This window comes from Macaca mulatta, chromosome 6, assembly GCF_049350105.2.
Source record: "Macaca mulatta isolate MMU2019108-1 chromosome 6, T2T-MMU8v2.0, whole genome shotgun sequence".
NCBI classification, from domain to species: Eukaryota; Metazoa; Chordata; class Mammalia; order Primates; family Cercopithecidae; genus Macaca; species Macaca mulatta.
The window spans coordinates 170,186,102-170,205,922 of NC_133411.1; the positions used below are offsets into that span (position 1 = coordinate 170,186,102).

At 35.7% G+C, this 19,821-nt stretch overlaps 1 protein-coding gene across 2 annotated transcripts in view; it reads right to left on the reverse strand.

Moving 5' to 3' along the window:
* GABRB2 (gamma-aminobutyric acid type A receptor subunit beta2) overlaps nucleotides 1–19,821 on the reverse strand; it is a 260,765-nt gene that overhangs the window by 38,731 nt on the left and 202,213 nt on the right. For both annotated transcript variants that reach the window (XM_015141351.3, NM_001168328.1), the window contains exons 6-8: nucleotides 7,998–8,135; nucleotides 6,123–6,275; nucleotides 2,564–2,808 (exon numbers count right to left, since the gene is read on the reverse strand). In XM_015141351.3, the coding sequence (XP_014996837.1) occupies nucleotides 2,564–2,808; nucleotides 6,123–6,275; nucleotides 7,998–8,135 (536 nt within the window). The remainder of the gene's footprint in view (nucleotides 1–2,563; nucleotides 2,809–6,122; nucleotides 6,276–7,997; nucleotides 8,136–19,821) is intronic.

Below are 19,821 nucleotides of genomic sequence, written 5' to 3' on the forward strand. Positions count from 1 at the left end.
ATTTTAATATTTTATTAATATTTATCACTTACTGAGTGCCTACCATGTACTGAGGACTATATTAACCTCTTTCCACATTATCACAATTGTGTTCATAAATAACTTTATGAGAGGAATTAACCCCATTTTACAGATGAGAAAACTAAAGGGTCAGAGAGGCCAAATTTTTTGTCTACTGTCGCACAGTCGTTAAATGGGAAGGTAAATATTGAACTTGAAAGACTCTGAAATATTTGTTCAGAACCATTGTTCTAAATCATGACTCCTGATGTCTTGATTCTCACACATGCTGCTCAAAGAAAATGGAGAAACAACTTTGCTAAAGAATATTTAGATGACAAGGATATTATTTTTTTCAGTACCTCAGTTTCTTATGTCTGAAAACAAGAAGTTATGGGGAAGCTATCCCGTGTACTGCAGAATGTGTAGCAGCAACCTGGGCCTCTACACACTAGATACCAGTAGTAAACCTCATCCCCTAGTTTTTACAACTAAAGATGTCTCCAGACAATGCCTAATGTCCTGTGGGAGAAGAAAATGCTCCTGTTTTGAGAACCACTGAAAAATACGAAATAATCTCTGGTATCTTTTTTGTTCTCTCCTATTCCATCACTTGAATGGTCGGGTCTACCTTCAGCCAAGAGGATAGGCTTTTCACCACTATGGGGTAACTGCCTGGTGAACTTTTCTCTATTTCCATTTTAGAACTATCTGAAGCTCTGCAGGTTCAGTTTGTATTAAACCTTCTCTCTCCAGGTCTTAACTTTATCGTTTAAATGCAAATTGGTATAAAAAATAGGGTAGATGAAAGTGAAGAGATCAGGTGTTATTAAGTTAGACTTGCATTATGCAATTGATTTAGACTCATTTCAAACTGAAGTTCTATGAGATAGTGTTATTTATTTATTTATTCATTTATTTATTTATTCTCTTTTCTTCTCTAAGACTACCATGTCAGGAAAATCAGAAAATAGGTTTAGAAAATACTCTTTCATTTGACAACCTGAGAGAACCACAATGGTAAGTTGGAATCTATTGGTAGATTCCAGTAAGTCAAACCTTGGGTATGGGAAAGAATTTGACAATTTCCTAGACCCTTATGGTGTTTTGGTTCCAAGGGCCATACTTAAAATTTGCAATGTTGCAAATACCATCTTCTAAGCAAGAAATGCCTTGGATTAGACAATAGTCTAAAACCAAATATTGGACCTATGGATATGTGAAAAACATTACTGAGTTAGAAGCTTCCATATGGTTTGCTCCAAATACAACTTAATGGTAGAGATTATTTATGCTTTGCTGTCCTTGGAATTAAATTGAAGTTAGAAATATCAAAACATCAAAGAAATAATCAGTTTTTGTTATAATTAATAATTCCAGATGTTTTAAAAGGATTAATGTTTTCCTAGTCCCATCATGATGAACTATTTATTGGTCCAATATTACACACTACTTTATAAACAGTATTTAGGACAGATACGAAAATCAGACTTTTCTTTGGCTTTTGCTAAACGTCTAAATGTGGTTTCTGGGAAAAGACATATAAAAGTATTCTGTTAGTGCAGAAAGTGCTAAAACAGGAAGCCAGGTGAAGTTTAATATAGAGAGTAAAGAGAGCTGGCTCTACTGGGACTACCATCAAAAACCTTAAAGTGGTGATTCTCAAATTTGGATGCAGATTAGAACAACCTAGGGAACTTTTAAAAATTATTATGCCCATGGTTTCTCCAAGAAAATCAAATCAGAATTTCTGGGGAAGGGACAAAGGCTTCAGTTTTTTTTTTCAATCTGTGCAGGTCATTCCATTGGCACCCATGATTGAAAACTACTGACTTAACAAATAAACAGAGTTTACAGTTTTGTGGGAATTATTTGACCATGTCTGACTTAAGCAAGATGGTGGCCTCATATAGTCAAATGCTGCAGTGATAAGTGGTATATATGCAAGGCATTATTATTTAAGGAGAAAATTATTTGTCTTTTCCCCCCTACTCTTCTTATATTCTTCTGATTACTTCAAAGAAAGAGTCTCAGTTTGTTGCTTGGTTGGTCTGTAACACATCTCTATACTTGCTTATCTTTCCTTTAAGTCAAAGAGAATGCAGATTTAAGGACCGGAGACTTCATCTAGTATAAATTAGAACTTAATGATATAGTTTTTTAAATTTGTTACATATATATATATATATAAATATAAAGCTATTGTCTAGTAAGTAATACTGACTGAAGTGACATTAAATTTCCTTTTTAAATAAATTAGGTGAATAAATTTGAAGAAAGCATAAATAATTACAGGTACTATACTCATGTGTGGGAAAAAATCATAAAGGTCTTCTCATCTTTGAGCACTCCTCCTGTTAATGAAAAGGGCATCCCAATCTTGTGTCATGAGTTTGGTCTGTAATTGTGCTTCTATCATTCATTGTTTGTGTGATTTGGGGAAAATTACCCATTCTCTTCCCTGGGCTTGGTTTCCTCATTTGCTCAACAAGGTCATCAACCTGTATTGCTAGCATTCTTCCATGAGTTTAGGAAGCAAGGAGGGCTTGCCCTTTGAATTTACCTTGTTGACGTCCAGGCGCATCTTCTCATTGTTGGCACTGGCAGCCTTCTCAGCTGCTTTCTTTTGGCGTTGGGGCCCCCTCCCAAAGAAGATGTAGTTGACTAAAGCATATTCCAGAAGGGCCATGAAAACGAAAACAAAGCACCCCATCAGGTACATGTCAATGGCCTTCACATAGGGGATTTTAGGGAGAGTTTCCCGGAGGTGGGTGTTGATTGTGGTCATTGTGAGGACAGTTGTGATTCCTGAAAAAAAAAATGGGAGAGTTAGAGTAATAATGTTCCTATCTCCTTTCTTCTTTCATAATAGCTGGAAAGGTGATCTATATTCATTTTCTCATTCATATACGCCACAGCCTATTTATTAGGCCCTTATTATTTTATGCCAGCCATGTGATAGGGTATGGAGATAGGAACAAATTAACTTACAGTGATCACTGAACATTTTGATCACTTCTTTTAATTAAATTTTTGTATTCATAGTTATATATCTAGTGGGGGTTTAAAATGTGAAGTAAATGCTATGATGGGCACATATGTAAGGTGAGAGTTGAGAATATGGAGAGGACTCTAGGTCAACTTTCTGATGTGGCAGGGACAAGGTTAGGAAATAGAGACTTTTAAGTTGATTTCTGAAGAATGAGTAAAAGTCACCCAGGCAACCCAGAACTGGGGGTCAAAAGTCATGTTTGACTTACAGGGACTGCTGGTAGAGAGAGCTTTTATATCAAGGTTGGATTTCAGGGAGAGTACACAGCCCATTACCATGATCTCAGGAAAATCACTGTGTGTACATTCCTGGACAGGATGGGAAGAATCGTGAGAAGAGTGGAGGTTATGAGCCATACAGAGAGCCTAATGGGGGAGTTTGAACTTAAAATTAAAGGCAATGTGGAGCAGGGGCCAGCTTCAAGCAAGGGGGCAATTTGCTTTTAGAACAATCACTGTGGTGGCAGTGTGGAGGATGGGGAGAAGCAGGCATGGCAGGAGTAAAGAATGCCAGTTAAGAGGTTTTCAGAGTAATTCAACTGAATGATGAAAGTGAAGTCAATTAAAATAACAACAAGGGTATTGAAATTAAAGAATACATTATACAAGCAATATAAATAAATGATTATAAAACATTTGGGAATTAGAAGTGGAGGATAACAGAGAAGCAGGAATCATAGTCCTCAGGTATATGGACCGGACAATTAGGTATATAATGCCCAGATAAATAACACAGATGCATTCTAGGACTCCTTATGGAAAATGTGACACTGGGTCAGACTGTAATTGTTCGTCCTGTTGAGTTGGTATCTCTGACAGTGGGAAGTAGTTTCCCTCTAAGCTGTAACTGGAAGGTAAATGCACTGAAAGTCCAAGGTCCTGAGTATGATAAAGTCCAGTTTTGTAGCAAAATAGTGACGTGAAAATAGACAAAGATCAGAGGTCAAGATCACACAGATGGAAAGTCGTAGAGTTGCCATTGGAATGAGAATCTTTCTGACTCAGGAATCCAGGCCCTTAAACAGTATCCGATAACACATGCTGAAAGTTAAATTTCATTCCTATGATTTTTGGGGGACATAGTTTTCTGATTTAATTTTATCTCACTAGTAATAATGTCATAGTTTCCATTTTGTTTTTATACTCCACCAAGGAACAGCTACAGAAAAAACAAATCTGAGCATTTGATTCAGAGCACACACATAAAACCTTGGTCTTGCTTTAGATACAGGTATCTTACATTTCTCATGTCTTCTGTATAGCCATCATTTTGAGACATTTTCCAGTTTCAATTTTCTCTTCATCATTTCAACTACGGATGATCCTGTATCATATGTATATAATAAAACTGACATTGCTGATTTTACTATTTATCTAAATCTCATTTTTAAAGTATTTCTGAACCTAGTAAAAAATTGCTCACATAAAGACATTTTAAAAATGTCTTCTAAAAACTTAATAAATTATTTATTCTTCCTGTAATAGATACAAAAAAGACAGGTTTCAACTTTGGAAAAATGGGATATTTGCAAATTTTATTCATTCTTTCATTCCGCAACTGTTTACTGAGCACCACTCCCCATGCAAGACACTGCAGATATAAAACTAGATATGGACCTTTCTTCCATGGATCTTTCATTGCTGAAGGGGAAAAGGACATCACACAACTAAGTAAACATAAGTTATAACTGTGGTTAGTCTAAACACAGGGGAGGTCTATGGCACTGCAAGTGTATACATCACAGGCGCTTGACTCAGCCTGAGAGGTCATTCCTTCTCCTTCCTTCCATCGTTGAGCCACATAATTTAATTTTAACCCCGTAGCTGAAGTGATCCCTTTAAAACAGAAATCAAATCATGCCACTTTTATGCTCATTCAATGGCTATTTCATTCAAAATAAAAGCAAAACTTTGCCGTGGCCTACCATCCCTTTGTGACAGCCCTTTTGTGATCTTTTAGGCCCCTTTCACTAACATTGTCTTTGCTACTTCCCCTGAACTCACCTGGCCTCATAAGCCTCCTGCTGACACTCTTGGATTGCTCCCACCCAGGGCCTTTGCAGTCATCTGGAATATTATCACCCAGATATCCACATTGCTCTTAATCTTCAAGTCTTAGTTCCAATGACAACTTCTGAGTGAAGTCGGCCCTAATTATTCTAAACTGAACTCCTAGCAAACCCATGCCCCCTTGCTTTATATCCTTCTATAGATTTACCATATTGTATAATTTATGTGGTTATTAAATTTATTGTATATCTTTTACTGCTAGATATAACTTTCAGAAGACTGATCTATCTCCAGTGCTTAGTACAATTAGCATATGTTAGGTATTTAACAATTATTTGTTGAATAATAAATGAGTGGCTCTTCTAAGAAAGTAATGATTGAATTGAGGTCTCAAGGTAAAAGTGAACAATTCAACATTTTAAAGGGAATAGTCAGAAACCACAATAAACAAGATTGTGTAAAAGGCCATTAATTTACTTTATCTGAAGTTAATAACAAAAATGTTTATGAAATGTAATTTATTCTCCTCTTGTATTTGTTAGAAAAAAAAAATCAAGCATAAGATGAGAGATGCCACAGATTACTTCTCAATATTCTTACTTTGTTGTCTCCTGCCTTAGCCATGTTACTCTGAAATGTTAATAAGACTTTAGAATTCTTTCTGTTTATCCATTTGCTACACACCACATTGTCTCGTCTTTCATGCAGGAAAAAAAGGTGGAAGGGAACTCTTCTTAGGTAAAGAAGCACAGACACAAATTGAACAATTATGCAAGCAACATTACATGAAATATGTTTCAATAAAAATATCAAACTGATGGGACTAATCTCATTATCAACAGCTATATGGTTAACTAATAATGACCTGAAAGAGCTTTACTTCATGTTTAATTGATTTAATGCTGAATCAGATCACCCAAAGTCTCATAGCTAAACTCTTGCAGTGTGAGAGGTTCAGTTCATCATGCATCACAAATTTCAGGATAAGGAAAATGCGTGCATGCAAACGCAGACATGTACACACAGAGTCAAAGTCCACAAGCAGTAATAAAATGACCTACCTAATGCCACCCTTGCAGCTGAAGCATCGTAGTTAATCCAGAAGGAGACCCAGGAGAGGATGGTAATCAGGATGGAAGGCATGTATGTTTGCAGGATAAAGTAGCCAATGTTTCTCTTAAGCTTAAAGCTGAGGGATAACCTGGGATAGGAACCTAGAAAGGCAATTTTAGAACATCATCATTATCAATCAATATTTATAGGATACTTTTCTTTAACGGTCCATAAACAGTACATCGTCTCTCAATTCAGATTTAGCTCTTGGTGAAGGACACTTTCTTCTGCAAAAGTAGTCTGAGAGCCCTGAGTTTCTAATTACCAGGAGTTACTTAGTGTGGAAAGCATCCTGTACTCATCAGTAATTAAAAGAATTCCAGCTCTTCCCTACTCAGCCTCATAGAGTGAATCAAACATGGTCCTCCTCTGTAATTGTTAGGACAATTTGAGACAGTCTTTTTCTTCACTCTTTCAATTGTTTCTTAGTAAGTTCATCCTTTAAGTTAGTCTTACATGAGAGTGAGGCTGCATGTTCTGGCCATAGTAAAAGAAAACTCTTCTCAAGCCACAGATTGCAGTTTAAGTCTGTGATCAGTGGTGATGTTTCAGGGAATGTGGGTTTTTGTAGGTTTTCACGTACATGCATTCTTTTCTTTTATAATAGTTTCATTGCTTCCATTGGAGTTCTAAAAGTACACCTGACCCACCAAAAGGTGGAGAATCATTGCTTTTGAACAATATTTATGGGAGATACAACTAAAGAATCAGCTTCCTAAATCTGGGTCCTTTGATGGTGATGACCTGGGGAATTACCCTTTAATAAAACAAGATAACTAACAGAGCACAGTCTTAGACTATAGGAAGTTCACATGATAAGTAGCCAGGGAGAGGATATTCTCATTGTTTGGAAGAAAGCCTTGTTTAGTTTTTGGAGGGCTAGGCTAAGTGTCTGAATATGATAGTAAGAATATTCTAAGTAGGAACTCATTTTCATAGATTTTTAGGAATTCAGCAGACCTCAAACTTAGGAAAAGTTTCTGTTTGTTGTTGTTGTTTTAAAGTTAAAGGCAACTTTGTATTTTTATTAAGTCACACAGCTTTTGCCTGAAGTGGTTTGCAGGCACAAAAAGTATCTGACTTCTTAGCAGAAGAGCCATTACAGTATTAGTTATTTCTGTGCCTGTGGGGTTTATTTCAATAAGAAAAATATAAAGAAGCATACCTCTGTGGGTTTAATATTTTTGCCTAAATGAGTGTCTACCAAATGATTACTTTCCTCAGCTTTATTGCTACAAAAATGCAAAAATTTTGCTGATGAAATCAAGTATGACCATCTAAAATCTCCATATTGGAAGGATAAAGATGGCAAAGGCCTCGGGATAATCTTAACACCTGAAACAGCTTTCTGTTCACAAAGGAGGTAAAACTGTGTAAAGAAATCCTTTGAAGAAAATATGAATTCCTCCCATCGTCTTTGGAGAATTTCACGTGATCAGACTTGAATGAACCGCAACTTGGCTTTCCCAGTGATTCAAGGGATTATGATCAATTCTATGGGAAGCATAATGTTATAATGTTGGGGAAGAGCTCTGAGTCAGGTCTTCCTCTTTCTCTTCCTGTATTCTTTCTAAAAATTAGTTGCTTCTCCAGCAAATGAGATACACTGAGATGATCCTCTCAGCTCTGCTGGGGTGGCTTCTGGAAAGTAATAGTATGGGTCCCTAGTGGAGCAATACGCTTCATGGGAAACTGAGGGTTTTCAGTGGGTTTGTCTTCTAAAGTCGTTGTGCTTCCCTGGGACATAACTCTAATATAAGTGAACACGTTTAACAAAACATGGTGAAGATTATTTTCCCTTAACACTTTTCCATGATACAAACCTGTGGAAAAAACAACCTTCTTGGTGATAAGTTTGTAATCTACAATAGAGAACTGTGGAAGTTCAATTTTCGTTACTCCTGTTACTGCATTATCATCGCCACGCCAGTAAAATTCAATGTCATCAGTTGTGTATCCATCTGTGAAAGGAAACATACACAAGCACACACACAAATACAGAAAACAAAACAAAACAAAAAAACAGACAAAACAGAAAAAAGAAACCTGTTTAGAAGATGAACTATATAAATAATATAAAGATATAGCTAAAGGCTGTTATGTGTTTGGTATCATACAAAACATTTCAAGTCTATTACTGTATTTTATCCTCATGACGATCTCATTAGGGTAGTATAATGAGGCCTATATTAGACTTACAAAAGCTTAGAGAAATTAACAGTATAGACTCTCTTGCAACTAGGAAGTGGTATAGTTGGGACTTAAACCCAGGTTTATCTGATTATGAATCCCATTCTATCAAACATTACCACATTATCATATAACATCATCACATAACCCTAGTTTTACTTTATGAGAAGATAAAATAAGAGAACAATAATTTAAACTATTAGTACAATGCTGAATATTAACAAATTCTCCCCCAATATAAAGCATATGAATTATAATACATTTGAATTTCAAGCCAGAAGTGATTATGAAGAATCATCTGTTCAATATTCATGTAGTTGATTTTGAAATTTGACTTTGTAACATATTTAGTTTCAAAGAAAATCTTCCACAGAAAAGTTCAAAACAACATTAACTTCAATCGCTTTGAGGAGTAGATATAAATGCATAGTGTATGTTGGACATGCACAGTGCATTTTGGAGGCATGCTTCCATTCATTCCACAACTATTTATTAAACGCCTACTATGCATATCAGGGCACAGTTGCTGGGGATAAGATTCTGTATAACAAAGACATATTCTCTGTTATTAATGATACTCTCAATTCACAGGGTGGACTACAATCTTAAGAAATGAGCACACATATAATCCTAGCTAGTAAGCAAACATGTAATAGCAATGAATAAGCACATATTAGATTGTAAACAGTGCTATACAGGGATGTATGCCACAAAATCCAGTGAATATTAATAATATCTTATAAATTCACCCACCCTCCAGAAAACCCCAAATAAAAAGCATATACCACATTTCATGTAAAGAGATATCACATTCATCTTTTCAAAGAACTTTTGCATCTGGATAGTTGATTTTTACAAGTCTGGGAGACAGGCAAGATGGATATTGCTCTGCCATTTCCAAAAACAACCCAACAAATTTAAAATACTGCTTAAATTCTTTGCCTTTTGACATGTGACTAGTCAGTGTGACAGGGATGACAAGAATACCAATCCTTGACTCTTAGCCCCAGATGATTTTCAACAAACCACCTCTCTTTCCTCCAAAGAGAGGGAGTTCAATCTTTAAAATAAGGTAGAAAAAAATGGTTTTTTTCCCAAAGAACTAGGATACCTTCAATTGCAGAATCTACATCAAACAGCACAGCTCAAGCTGTATGGTTTAGCTTTTCTAGAAATCTACAGTTCCGTTTTTTTCATAAGAGTAGCCACCTTATCTGATGCAGAACTACAGTTTTCTGGAAGAGTTATAGAGCATTTGAAATTCTAATACCACAACCGAAGGCCTCTGGATATAGTTAATGATTTTCAAAAGGCTTCTTTACTTGCAAACACCACAAACTATATTGAAATCAAAATTGTAGAGTTTTAATTGATTATACACCAGCAATATTGTATTAGTATGATCTAATGAAGAGCCATTTGCTTTGGTAGAAAGTCTTTTTTATGTAACTTTCATTTAAAAGTAAATTTCAGGGCAAGGCACAGTGGCTCATGCCTGTAATCCCAGCACTTTGGGAGGCCAGCATAGTAGGATCACTTGAGGCCAGGAGTTCAAACCATCCTGGGCAACATAGTGAGACCCTGTCTCTATGAAAAAATGATAAAAAATTGGCCAGACATAGGCAGTACATGTCTATAGTCCTACCTACTTGGGAGACTGAGGTGGGAGGATTAAGTTCAGGCATTTGAGGTTGCGGTGAGCTATGATGGCACCACTGCACTCCGGCCTGGGTGGACAGAGTGAGACTCTGTCTCTAAATATATATATATATATATAAAAATACATAAAAGTAAATTTCAGACTCAAGATTTCAACATACATTCCAGGTATTAAGTGAATTGAACAGTAGGCAAATTCTCAGAAAAGAGCCCCTCACTTCCCTCTAAAATTCTCTACCCAATCCTGAGAAGTGAGATGCCTATCCCATAGGATAACTGTACTTTTCCTATGATTTCAAATTTCCTAATGTGGTGACAAAATACTCAGTCTGAGGCTCCATGTCAAATGTAATCCAATTTCTTATCAGTTCTTTATCCATACCTCTCAGTTATGAAATAGTTCAGAGACAATGACAATCCTACCTTTGATAAACCAGCTTAAAATAACAAAAGGACTACAGCTCCTAAAATCAAACCAAGTACTCAGAAATGCACTGTAAATTTTTTTATTATATAAATATGAAAAAAGGTATTTATGAAAAAAGATGGTAATCATGTTCCATGAAGTTACTCCTAACCAAGATTCTCCTTGGTTTTCCAAGATAGTAACTGGCAGCATGTTGCAAAATAACAACTGCCATTTATTGCGTTAGTTGGTGGTATATGCTAGGCACTTTGTTAACTAGACACCAGCCCTTTCTACAGAGAGCTAAAGCCTCTACTTCAAGGACACTGGGTTTAAGATGCCCAAGAAACCAGCCGAGATTCTTATTTAGCTAATCAGGAATTGGCGTGGTATCTGATTTTCTTTTTGATAAGCATTCCAGATAATTCTATTGTAGATGACACGTAAAAACACTGAGAACCACTTGTCTAGCAAATGAAAAAGATAATGATAGCAATTAAAATAAATGCAGTTATTTATTGAGTGTTGTTATTCATTTTACTAGGAAGTCTATTAAGCACTTCACTTTCATTATCTCATTTAATCTTCACAACAATCATTTTATAGGTGAACAGTATTTATATACATTATTTGAAATAATGAGCCCTGATCCTGCAAGTTAGTTACTTTTGTCGTTAACTCATCGTTGAGAAAACTGAGATTCAGAGATTAAGGACCTTGCTAAAAATCACACATCTGGCAAGTGATAGAGTAAGGACTTGATGCCATATCTATGTGACGGACCTCAAGGAAAGCATTTTTTCCACTGCATTCCCTGCCCCACCCACAGGCCATAAAAAATACATGCTATGTTCAAGAAATGTCCATTTTTGTACAAACAAATGCAGCCATCTTCCAAAGAAGAGAAAAGAAAAATGAAACACTCAGTGTTTCTTACATAAAGAACTAGGTCTAAACTAATAGAGTATATGTGGTCCTCCAGGTTTCTTTCCTCCTAATCTTCCTCAGTATTTACCTTCTTTTATCCATTGCTATAAATATTATAACAGAAGCTTATCTGTAGGCAGAGAAATGCGAATGTCTATAGCATTTCAACCAGGTTATATAAGAGACGCTGATTAGTTTTCCAACAGCAGAAACATTATTAAGAACTGCAAACTTTTGGCAAAATGACAGTATTTGCTAGGCAATACCTTGTGTGGAGTAGGCACTCAGTAAACATTTATTAAATTAACAAAGCAATTATTTAATGCACATGTGAATTTGAGTTTCTGTTGCTTTATGTAAATGCTTTCTCTAGATGTTTATATATTGTAGAGGATCATGCATTGCATTTTTATTTCTGCCTCTTGCTCTTAGCATAGTGCTGGCACACAGCACTAAATAAACATTTTCTGAGTGAGTAAAGAAACACCTAATAAAGAGAACTCTTAAGAATAATTCAAGGTTCTTCATTATATATTTCTCCCTATGTATTAGTTCTTCCTAAGTTACTGCACATCTCTTTGTCTTCTGTTTCCTAACCTGTAAATTGTGACACCTAATATAATAATAATAGTCACTTCACAGAGCTGTCAGGCAGAAAAAAAAAGAAAAAGATGTAAAATGCTTAGAACAGCACCAGCAGATAATAACGAATATTTCAGTTGATAGTTATTCAAACTGGAATTATTAAAAATGAATGCAAAACATATTTCGTGTCCCATTTTGTGGTTATTAAATGAATACACACAATTTGCACAATGGAAAACATAGCTGTTCAACCACACTTATAGAACCCTCCAACGTTTTGGAAATTGCTAATAAGAAGTTTCAAAGTTATTTTGATGTTTTGGGTTTTGGAATCTGACACAATAAGCAGCCCACTGTATTTACTTCTGGCTACTGCTAGTCTTAGAAAATCCAATCCTCTTGACTTCATTTTAGGCTAACGGAGAATAGAAGATTGTAAATGGAAAGCAAATGTTGCTATTGCATCATTGGTTTCTGAAGATGAAAGAGCAGTGAGCTCCATGACAGTTCCAAGATGGTCAAGTTAAAAGACAACTCGATATACTACGTAGGATTCGTTTAAAACAAACCTCGTTTTCTTCTTTTCTTTGGATATTCTCTGGAGGAATATTTAGCAGTCTCTCAAAGTGATTAAAAACTAAAAGAAAACATGCAAATATATCTGACCTGACTTTTACAGGTTTCATAATAATGATGAATTAAAAAAAAATTAGATTTCTTTAAAAAGATATCAGAAGGTAATGCACTGAAGTACTTCATTAATGTACTGCAAATTAAACTCATCATTTATATTTTATTAATGGGATTCCAGAAACTGTCATTAAATAAGTTTGTATTATCGTCAAAAACATAAGACACATAATAATTCAGAGGGCTTATAAATAAACTAAAATACAAATTCACTGGCATTCACCTGAAGAAATTCAAGTTATATGAAATGTTACAAGCCTCTGATCAGGAAGGACAAATATAAAAATCTATAAAATATATAAACATATGAATGATAGATACGTTCTCTTTCAAACATTGATGAAAAATATGTATTATATGGGATCTAAGAAATAGAAATACCATTTTAAAGCATTTACATAATAACTAAATACGATCTCACAATTGTGACATTACCTGATCATATAACAGAGCATTTAAAAAATTTTTTTTCTCTGTTTACTGTCAATCTACATATCTATTTTGTTATCTACTAAGTCAATATTTCATTTTAGAATTGTTTTACTGTGCAAAAAATATGAACCTGTGCCAAGATATTAAACAGCAGGAACCAATGAGAACATTTAGAAGAGGTGAATTAATGCCACTATTTATTTTTTCTACTGGGAAATTAAGGTGACTTATTGTTCTCTCATTACTTATTTAAACTTTGTTTCTCATTTGGATTGGTAAATATTCTAGGATTGTATCCAGTATAGCAATTGTCACATAGCAGTTGCTTTAATCTGGTAATTTTGTCATCATAACCAACTGGCAATCAATGAGAACTATGGGTCAATGTTATTGCGATAGTTCACATTAATCATGGTGGTTTCAATCTTTTAAGAACCATCTTAAAAGGTGCATAAATTTAATGTGTACATCACAGCATTTTATGTGTACATCACAGCACTTTTTGAATAAAATACTTCATCATAAAATAATTTAGCACATACCCTCCATTTGTATCTAAAATGTTGTATAGTTACTATTATTAGTCTGTAAATAACTATTAGTAAAACTTGATTTCTGTTCTCAGAAACACTAACCTGTAATGTGCTTCATGGAAAAGGGTTACACAATCAATATATTTGGGAGTAACTACCCATTTTGGCTCCCTATTATAAACTCATAAAACATTTAACAGTAGTTCAAGAAAACCTGCAATAAGTAATCTGCTTAATTTTACTTACTCCTGGAATATCCCAAATTTATTTAACCATATACATTTTTTAGCATAGAAAAATACCCTCCCTGGTATAATCATTCCATAAAATACTGGACTGCAATTATTCACACATTTTAGGGAAGTCATACACAGTGCTCTTTATTTGTGTCCCCTCGAAAGCTAGGTAAGCACTGGAGAAGACCCACAGTCCCTCAGAGACAGATTCTGATTTGTAGTAGGTTAACCATTTTTCCCTCCAAAAATGTTTCCAGGAGAGAAAAAAGTGGCCATAACATAGAGATAGAATTATCTTTTCATGAAGCAAGAGAGACAAATATTTCAGGGAAGCAGCATGATCGAATGTTCAGCCAGAAGGCAAGCATTCTTCTCATGACTAGCTTGAGTGACCATAATTAGAAGTCTGTCAGTCCACCACTAGAATGAAATCCACTCCATGCAAAGGCCTGTGTGCTCTGCAAAGGTACAGGACTGAGCGCAGTCGATGCCAATTAGAGTCACTGGGATATTTCGAGAGGCAGAGACAGACACACACTTGTCAGCCAGAACTCTTTCAACTCAATATCGAAAGTGTTCCGAAGACACTCTGAGTGATTGCTCTGACTCCTTAATTGCATCTTATTCTTCACTCTGCTCTTTAGATGAACTGCTAGACACACATTTTTTGCTGTCAAATCATTTCTAGACCTCAAGTAGCTCAAAATTATCGGCATAGGGTAGGTCAGGCTTGATTATCTAGTGGCGTCTTAGTAAGGACACCATCAAGTAAGTCATGGCCCAGCATTCAACCTTCATCAAAGATGACCTATTGTTTTTTTGTGTAAGTACAATTTTTTAAGTTCAAGTCTTATGATGTAGGAGAATAGGAAATCATTAATAAGCAAGTAAAATGTCAGATTGTGGGCTTTAAAGACCATATCTTCATTCAGATTCCAATGCAAAACTGTGTATTTGCTGTCTTTGTACGGGAGCAGGGTGATGGGAGCTGTTTCTACAAATTTGGCTCTATAATTACATTTTCTTACTTATGTTTAGAGAGACTAAGCCATTAATCTACTGACCCAGGTAAAAGAAACCAGTTAATAATAATAAACAAAATAGCCACAACAGTGATAATATATAGCAGCTACCAACTATAGAGCCCTATGTACCAGGCACTGCCTTAAGCTCTTTATAAGGTTCCATCTCTATGGAGAACTGAAGCGTTATCGCTCTCAGGATTCTTCCCCTTCATCTAACCTTGATTTATCCATATGCATGAACTCTAAGTCCTGAAGTAACATTGACAAGTCAGAAAACCTTTGGCATAAAGAGTAGGCCAATGCTTCTTAAGCTGATGTGCACAGAAATCACTTGAAAATCCTGTGAAAATGCAGATTCTGATTTAATAAGTGAAACCCCAGATAGTGAAATTCTAATAAACTCCCAGGTGGTGCTGATGCTATTTGTCCATGGACCATCCTTAGCGTACCAGGAGATTGGGAGATTTTTACTGAGTGTAAGTCATTTGCCATGTGGTAAGTGTCAGGCAAGAAAAATCTTGGATCTAGCCATATCCAAAGAAGAACAAGGATTTTTTCTGAATATAAGTTTTCATAAACTCCAACATTAAAATATTTTTTCCTAGTCCGATCTCCTTTACAAGGAATAGAAGGAAACGTTGCTGATGCTGTCTCTATTCAGGGGCATGGTTTCCTTAAATAGTCTATGACCTACACTCATCAATAGCAGAAAATACAGAAATGGGGCTAGGTCCAAAATTTTTCTGCAAATTTGTATTCATGCCAGTTTTATTTAAATATTTTGCCTCATTAGGCTAAGAATACTACATTCTGGCATTGGATTTCTGCATCTTTTATTCATATTCTTCAATAGACTTGTCAGTAACCTTTTAGGGTTTCTGCCTTCCTCCAATATTTATACTACATATGCTGCTACTATTTTTTTTTTAAGTTGATGGGAAATAACAGATGCTGGTGAGGCTGTAGAGAAACAGGAACGCTTTTACACTGTTGGTGGGAGTGTAAATTGGATCAACCATTGTGGGAGACAGTGTGGCTATTCTTCAAGGATCTAGAAACAGAAATACCATTTGATCCAGCAATTCCATTATTGGGTATATACCCAAAAGATTATCAATCATTCTACTATAAAGACCCATGCACACATATGCTTATTGCAGCACTGTGCACAATAGCAAAGACTTGGAACCAATCCAAATGCCCATCAATGGATAGACTGGATAAGGAAAATGTGGCACATATACACCATGGAATACTATGCAGCCATAAAAAAGATGAGTTCATATTCTTTGCAGGGACATGCATGAAGCTGGAAACCCATCATTCTGAGCAAACTAACACAGGAACAGAAAACTAAACACCACATGTTCTCACTCATAAGTGGGAGCTGAATGATGAGAACACATGGACTCAGGGAAGGGAACATCACACATGGGGGCCTGTTGGGGGATTGGGGGCTAGGAGAGGGATAGCATTATGAGAAATACCTAATGTAGATGATGGGTTGATGGGTGCAGCAAACCACCATGGCATGTGTATACCTATGTAACAAACCTGCATGTTCTGCACATGTATCACAGAACGTAAAATATAATTTAAAAAAAAGAAAAAAAAAGTTGATCAGTATACTTAATATTTATGCACTTTGTATCTTACAGCTCAATAAAAATTTTAAAAGATAAAAAAATGTTTATGATAAATTTCTATGCTTTATAAACTAAAACAGAATAATAATAAAAAAAAACAGAAGATTCCTTGTTGGATATCCCAATTGGGAAAGTGAGAATTTCCCACTTCAATTCAACTTCAATGCAAATTCTTCAGGCATTCAAAACTCCATCACTCTAGCTTCTACCTGCAGCCTCATTTTCTATTATTCTTATTCTTTTTCCAAATCTCTCATCTTTTGCTCACACTCTTCAGCAATCCTCAGAAATCCTTTGACCTCAAGGTACTGGTTCAAGTTATTTCAGTTACTTAAAATATCTTCCCCTTTCACATCAACTGTCTGCACCCTTTAAAGACAGATTTCAACTTCCAACTTTCCCAAGACACTATCTTGTTTTCCTTAAGTTGCAATTGTTCTATCTTTACTCCTCTGATATTTCCACAGCACTCTAGTGGAATTTCTACAAGTGTGGTTCTCACAGGTGGTTTTGCATTAGAGGATTTGTGGATGTTTGTTGGATAGTCTTCCCCCTCTAGACTATCTTTCAAGAAGGTGAAGAACCATGTCCAGTCCTTCTCTGTAGCTCTTTTCCTTCTTAATACAGGTCTTAACTCAGAGTGGCACTCACCCAAGTTTGCTGAACTTAGCTGTCAACATGCTAATCCGTTTACTTGTGGCTCCTCAGATCCCCCTCTGAGAATGCAGTGATGAGCAGATGTCATTCGCTGAATTGCAAGGTAGTCGGATTGCAATCCTAAGCATCATTAGTGGCTTGGGATATGGAATTCCCATGTATTTGTGTTAGAGATTCAGAGTCATTAAAAGAAAGGCAATGCTGCCAGTACCCGTTTATAAAAAGTAGCTACCAAGTTGGAGTAAAGGCCTCTGTGTTGAGGGAACCTTCTTGATGTTGCTGACTTTTAATTCGTATTTTCATTCCTAAGTTGAACAAAAGCTTCGTTTGAATGGCCATGACCCTCTGATAATGATTTTCTCTGGCCTGATAGATTTTGGAAACCACTCTGTCACAATTGTCTCCAGAGAGAGCTGATACCTACAGCTCAAATGCAATAATGTTCCCTGGTGAAAATAGTCACACAGAAGAGTTGGTTAACTCAAAAGTGATAATGGAAGATGTTTAAATTAACAAGGCCAATTGAATGGTCCAGGTGATATGCACAAATGTGCAATAAAGTGTCATCAACTGTTACACCAACATATCTGCTTTCTAATAAGAGGTAACAGAGAAAGTAAAGTCCTATCTGAATGATGTAGGAACTGGTCTGCGTCTCTCCATCTTAACCCATTCTTTTGCACATCTTCACTGGGATAGGGGTCAGCTGAAGACTTGCTTATTTAAGGAATTGCAGGCAGAATGCTCCTGAAGATAAATTTTGGGTCTAAAAGAGTTATTAGTCTGTAATATGGACTGTTAGCATGTATCCTGAATAATAAGACAAATTTTCATACTGTCCCTAAACTCTAGATGTGAACCCTTATCTGTGCTATCCTCTATTAGCACTCAGTACATTTAATTGAAATTATCTGGTAAGGATTTTATCTTTTTTACTCAACTATGAGTTCTTATTTAAACAAGGAGCACACATTCTTAAAATCTGTAACCATGGCTTGGAGCAGAAAGGAGGCAAGTATCAGATATTCAGTACATATTTACTGAGATAGACTGAACTTGTGTTAGGAGAAAGGGCTTATGTAAATAGCAGGAGAGAGTCCTTGGAGGTGGACAGCAGGACTGCTGCTCAAGCAGACATATATGCACAGTTAAACATGGCATTGCTATTTTGTCTAGGAGAGTCAGTTCAATGAATTGATCTAAAGCATGAGCTTTTTAAATGGCCACTAGCTAATATTTCTAAAGCATTTCTTGTGTGAAGCAAAGTACTTTACATGCATTGCCTCATCTAATCGTTAATAGAATCCTTTAACGGAGAAACTATTTTTCTTATTGTACAGATGAAGAATGTGCAAGTTAAAAAGGTTAAGTGACTTGTCCAAATGCCAGAAATGAGGATTGAACTCAATCTGCTTTAACACTGAAATCCAGTCCCATAGTTGCTACATTTAACACTTGACACTATTATTCGAAGCCATATTTTTGAATTATTTTGTAAAATTACAAAAAATTCTGTAATTATGTGCACTCTACTTTGTAACGTGACTTTGCAGCTCCCCGCACGCAGACGTAGAGTATTTCCCCATGCCTTGAATGTGAGCTGCCCTTGCTACTTGCTTTAATCAAAAACAGTATCCTTGGGCCAGGTCTAAGCTTATGCTGCAAACAGGCCTTGGATAGCCTGCTGTATGATTAGGGCCATGTGACTCAGTTACCTTCATCATGGGAGCCAGCCAGACAGTCTTCAGCCCACCTCTGTGAGGACCACAGATACATATGTGAGCCCAGCTAAAATCAGCTGGGCCTGGCTTGGATTGGCAGAACCTCCCAGTCGACCTGACTTCTGAGTGACAATAAATGTTTTTTGTTTTAATCTACTAGGTTTTGGGTTAGATTAAAAAGTAGCAAAATCTAATAGAGAATGCTAGGTTCTGTAGAAAACAGAAAACAAACCATTTTTTCCCCATTCATTGGGCGATTTATACATCTTTACCTCCAGGATGACATTCATAATCACAGCTGGACATTGCTAAAGGGAATCTCCAACTGGTTTTATGAATACTATAGGTTAAGCCATATGATACAACACAAATCAGAAGACCTACCTAGGTTCCTGTCCCCACCCTCCTATACATGAGCTGTAGAATTTTGAGCAAATCATACAGTCTTTATAGAGTTAAGTTTCTATATCTGAAAAAAATTGTTATTCTAAAAGAGCAATTCTCAACTTTTTGGTCTTAGAACCCCTTTATACTGCAACATTATTAAGGATTACAAAATAATTTTGTTTATGTGGGTTATAGCATTTCATATTTACCATGTTAGGAATTAAAACACAAATTTAAAAATATTTATCATTAATTAATTGAAACTAACAAAAATGATCCTATTATCTGATGAATATAATTAATATTTTATGAAGAATAACTATATTTTCCAAAACAGAAGAAAATTAAGAAGACTGTATTGTTATAAATTTCTGTAAATCTCCTTAATGTTAATGATTAACAGAAGATAGATGGATTCTCAGATTCTCATATTAGTTTCTACATTTATTTTTGAAATACCTTATTTCATTTAGCCCCTGGAAAACATGACTGTACATTGTGAAAAAATGAAAGTGAATAAGGCAAGTAAAGTCTTGGTTTTGTTACGAAGAAA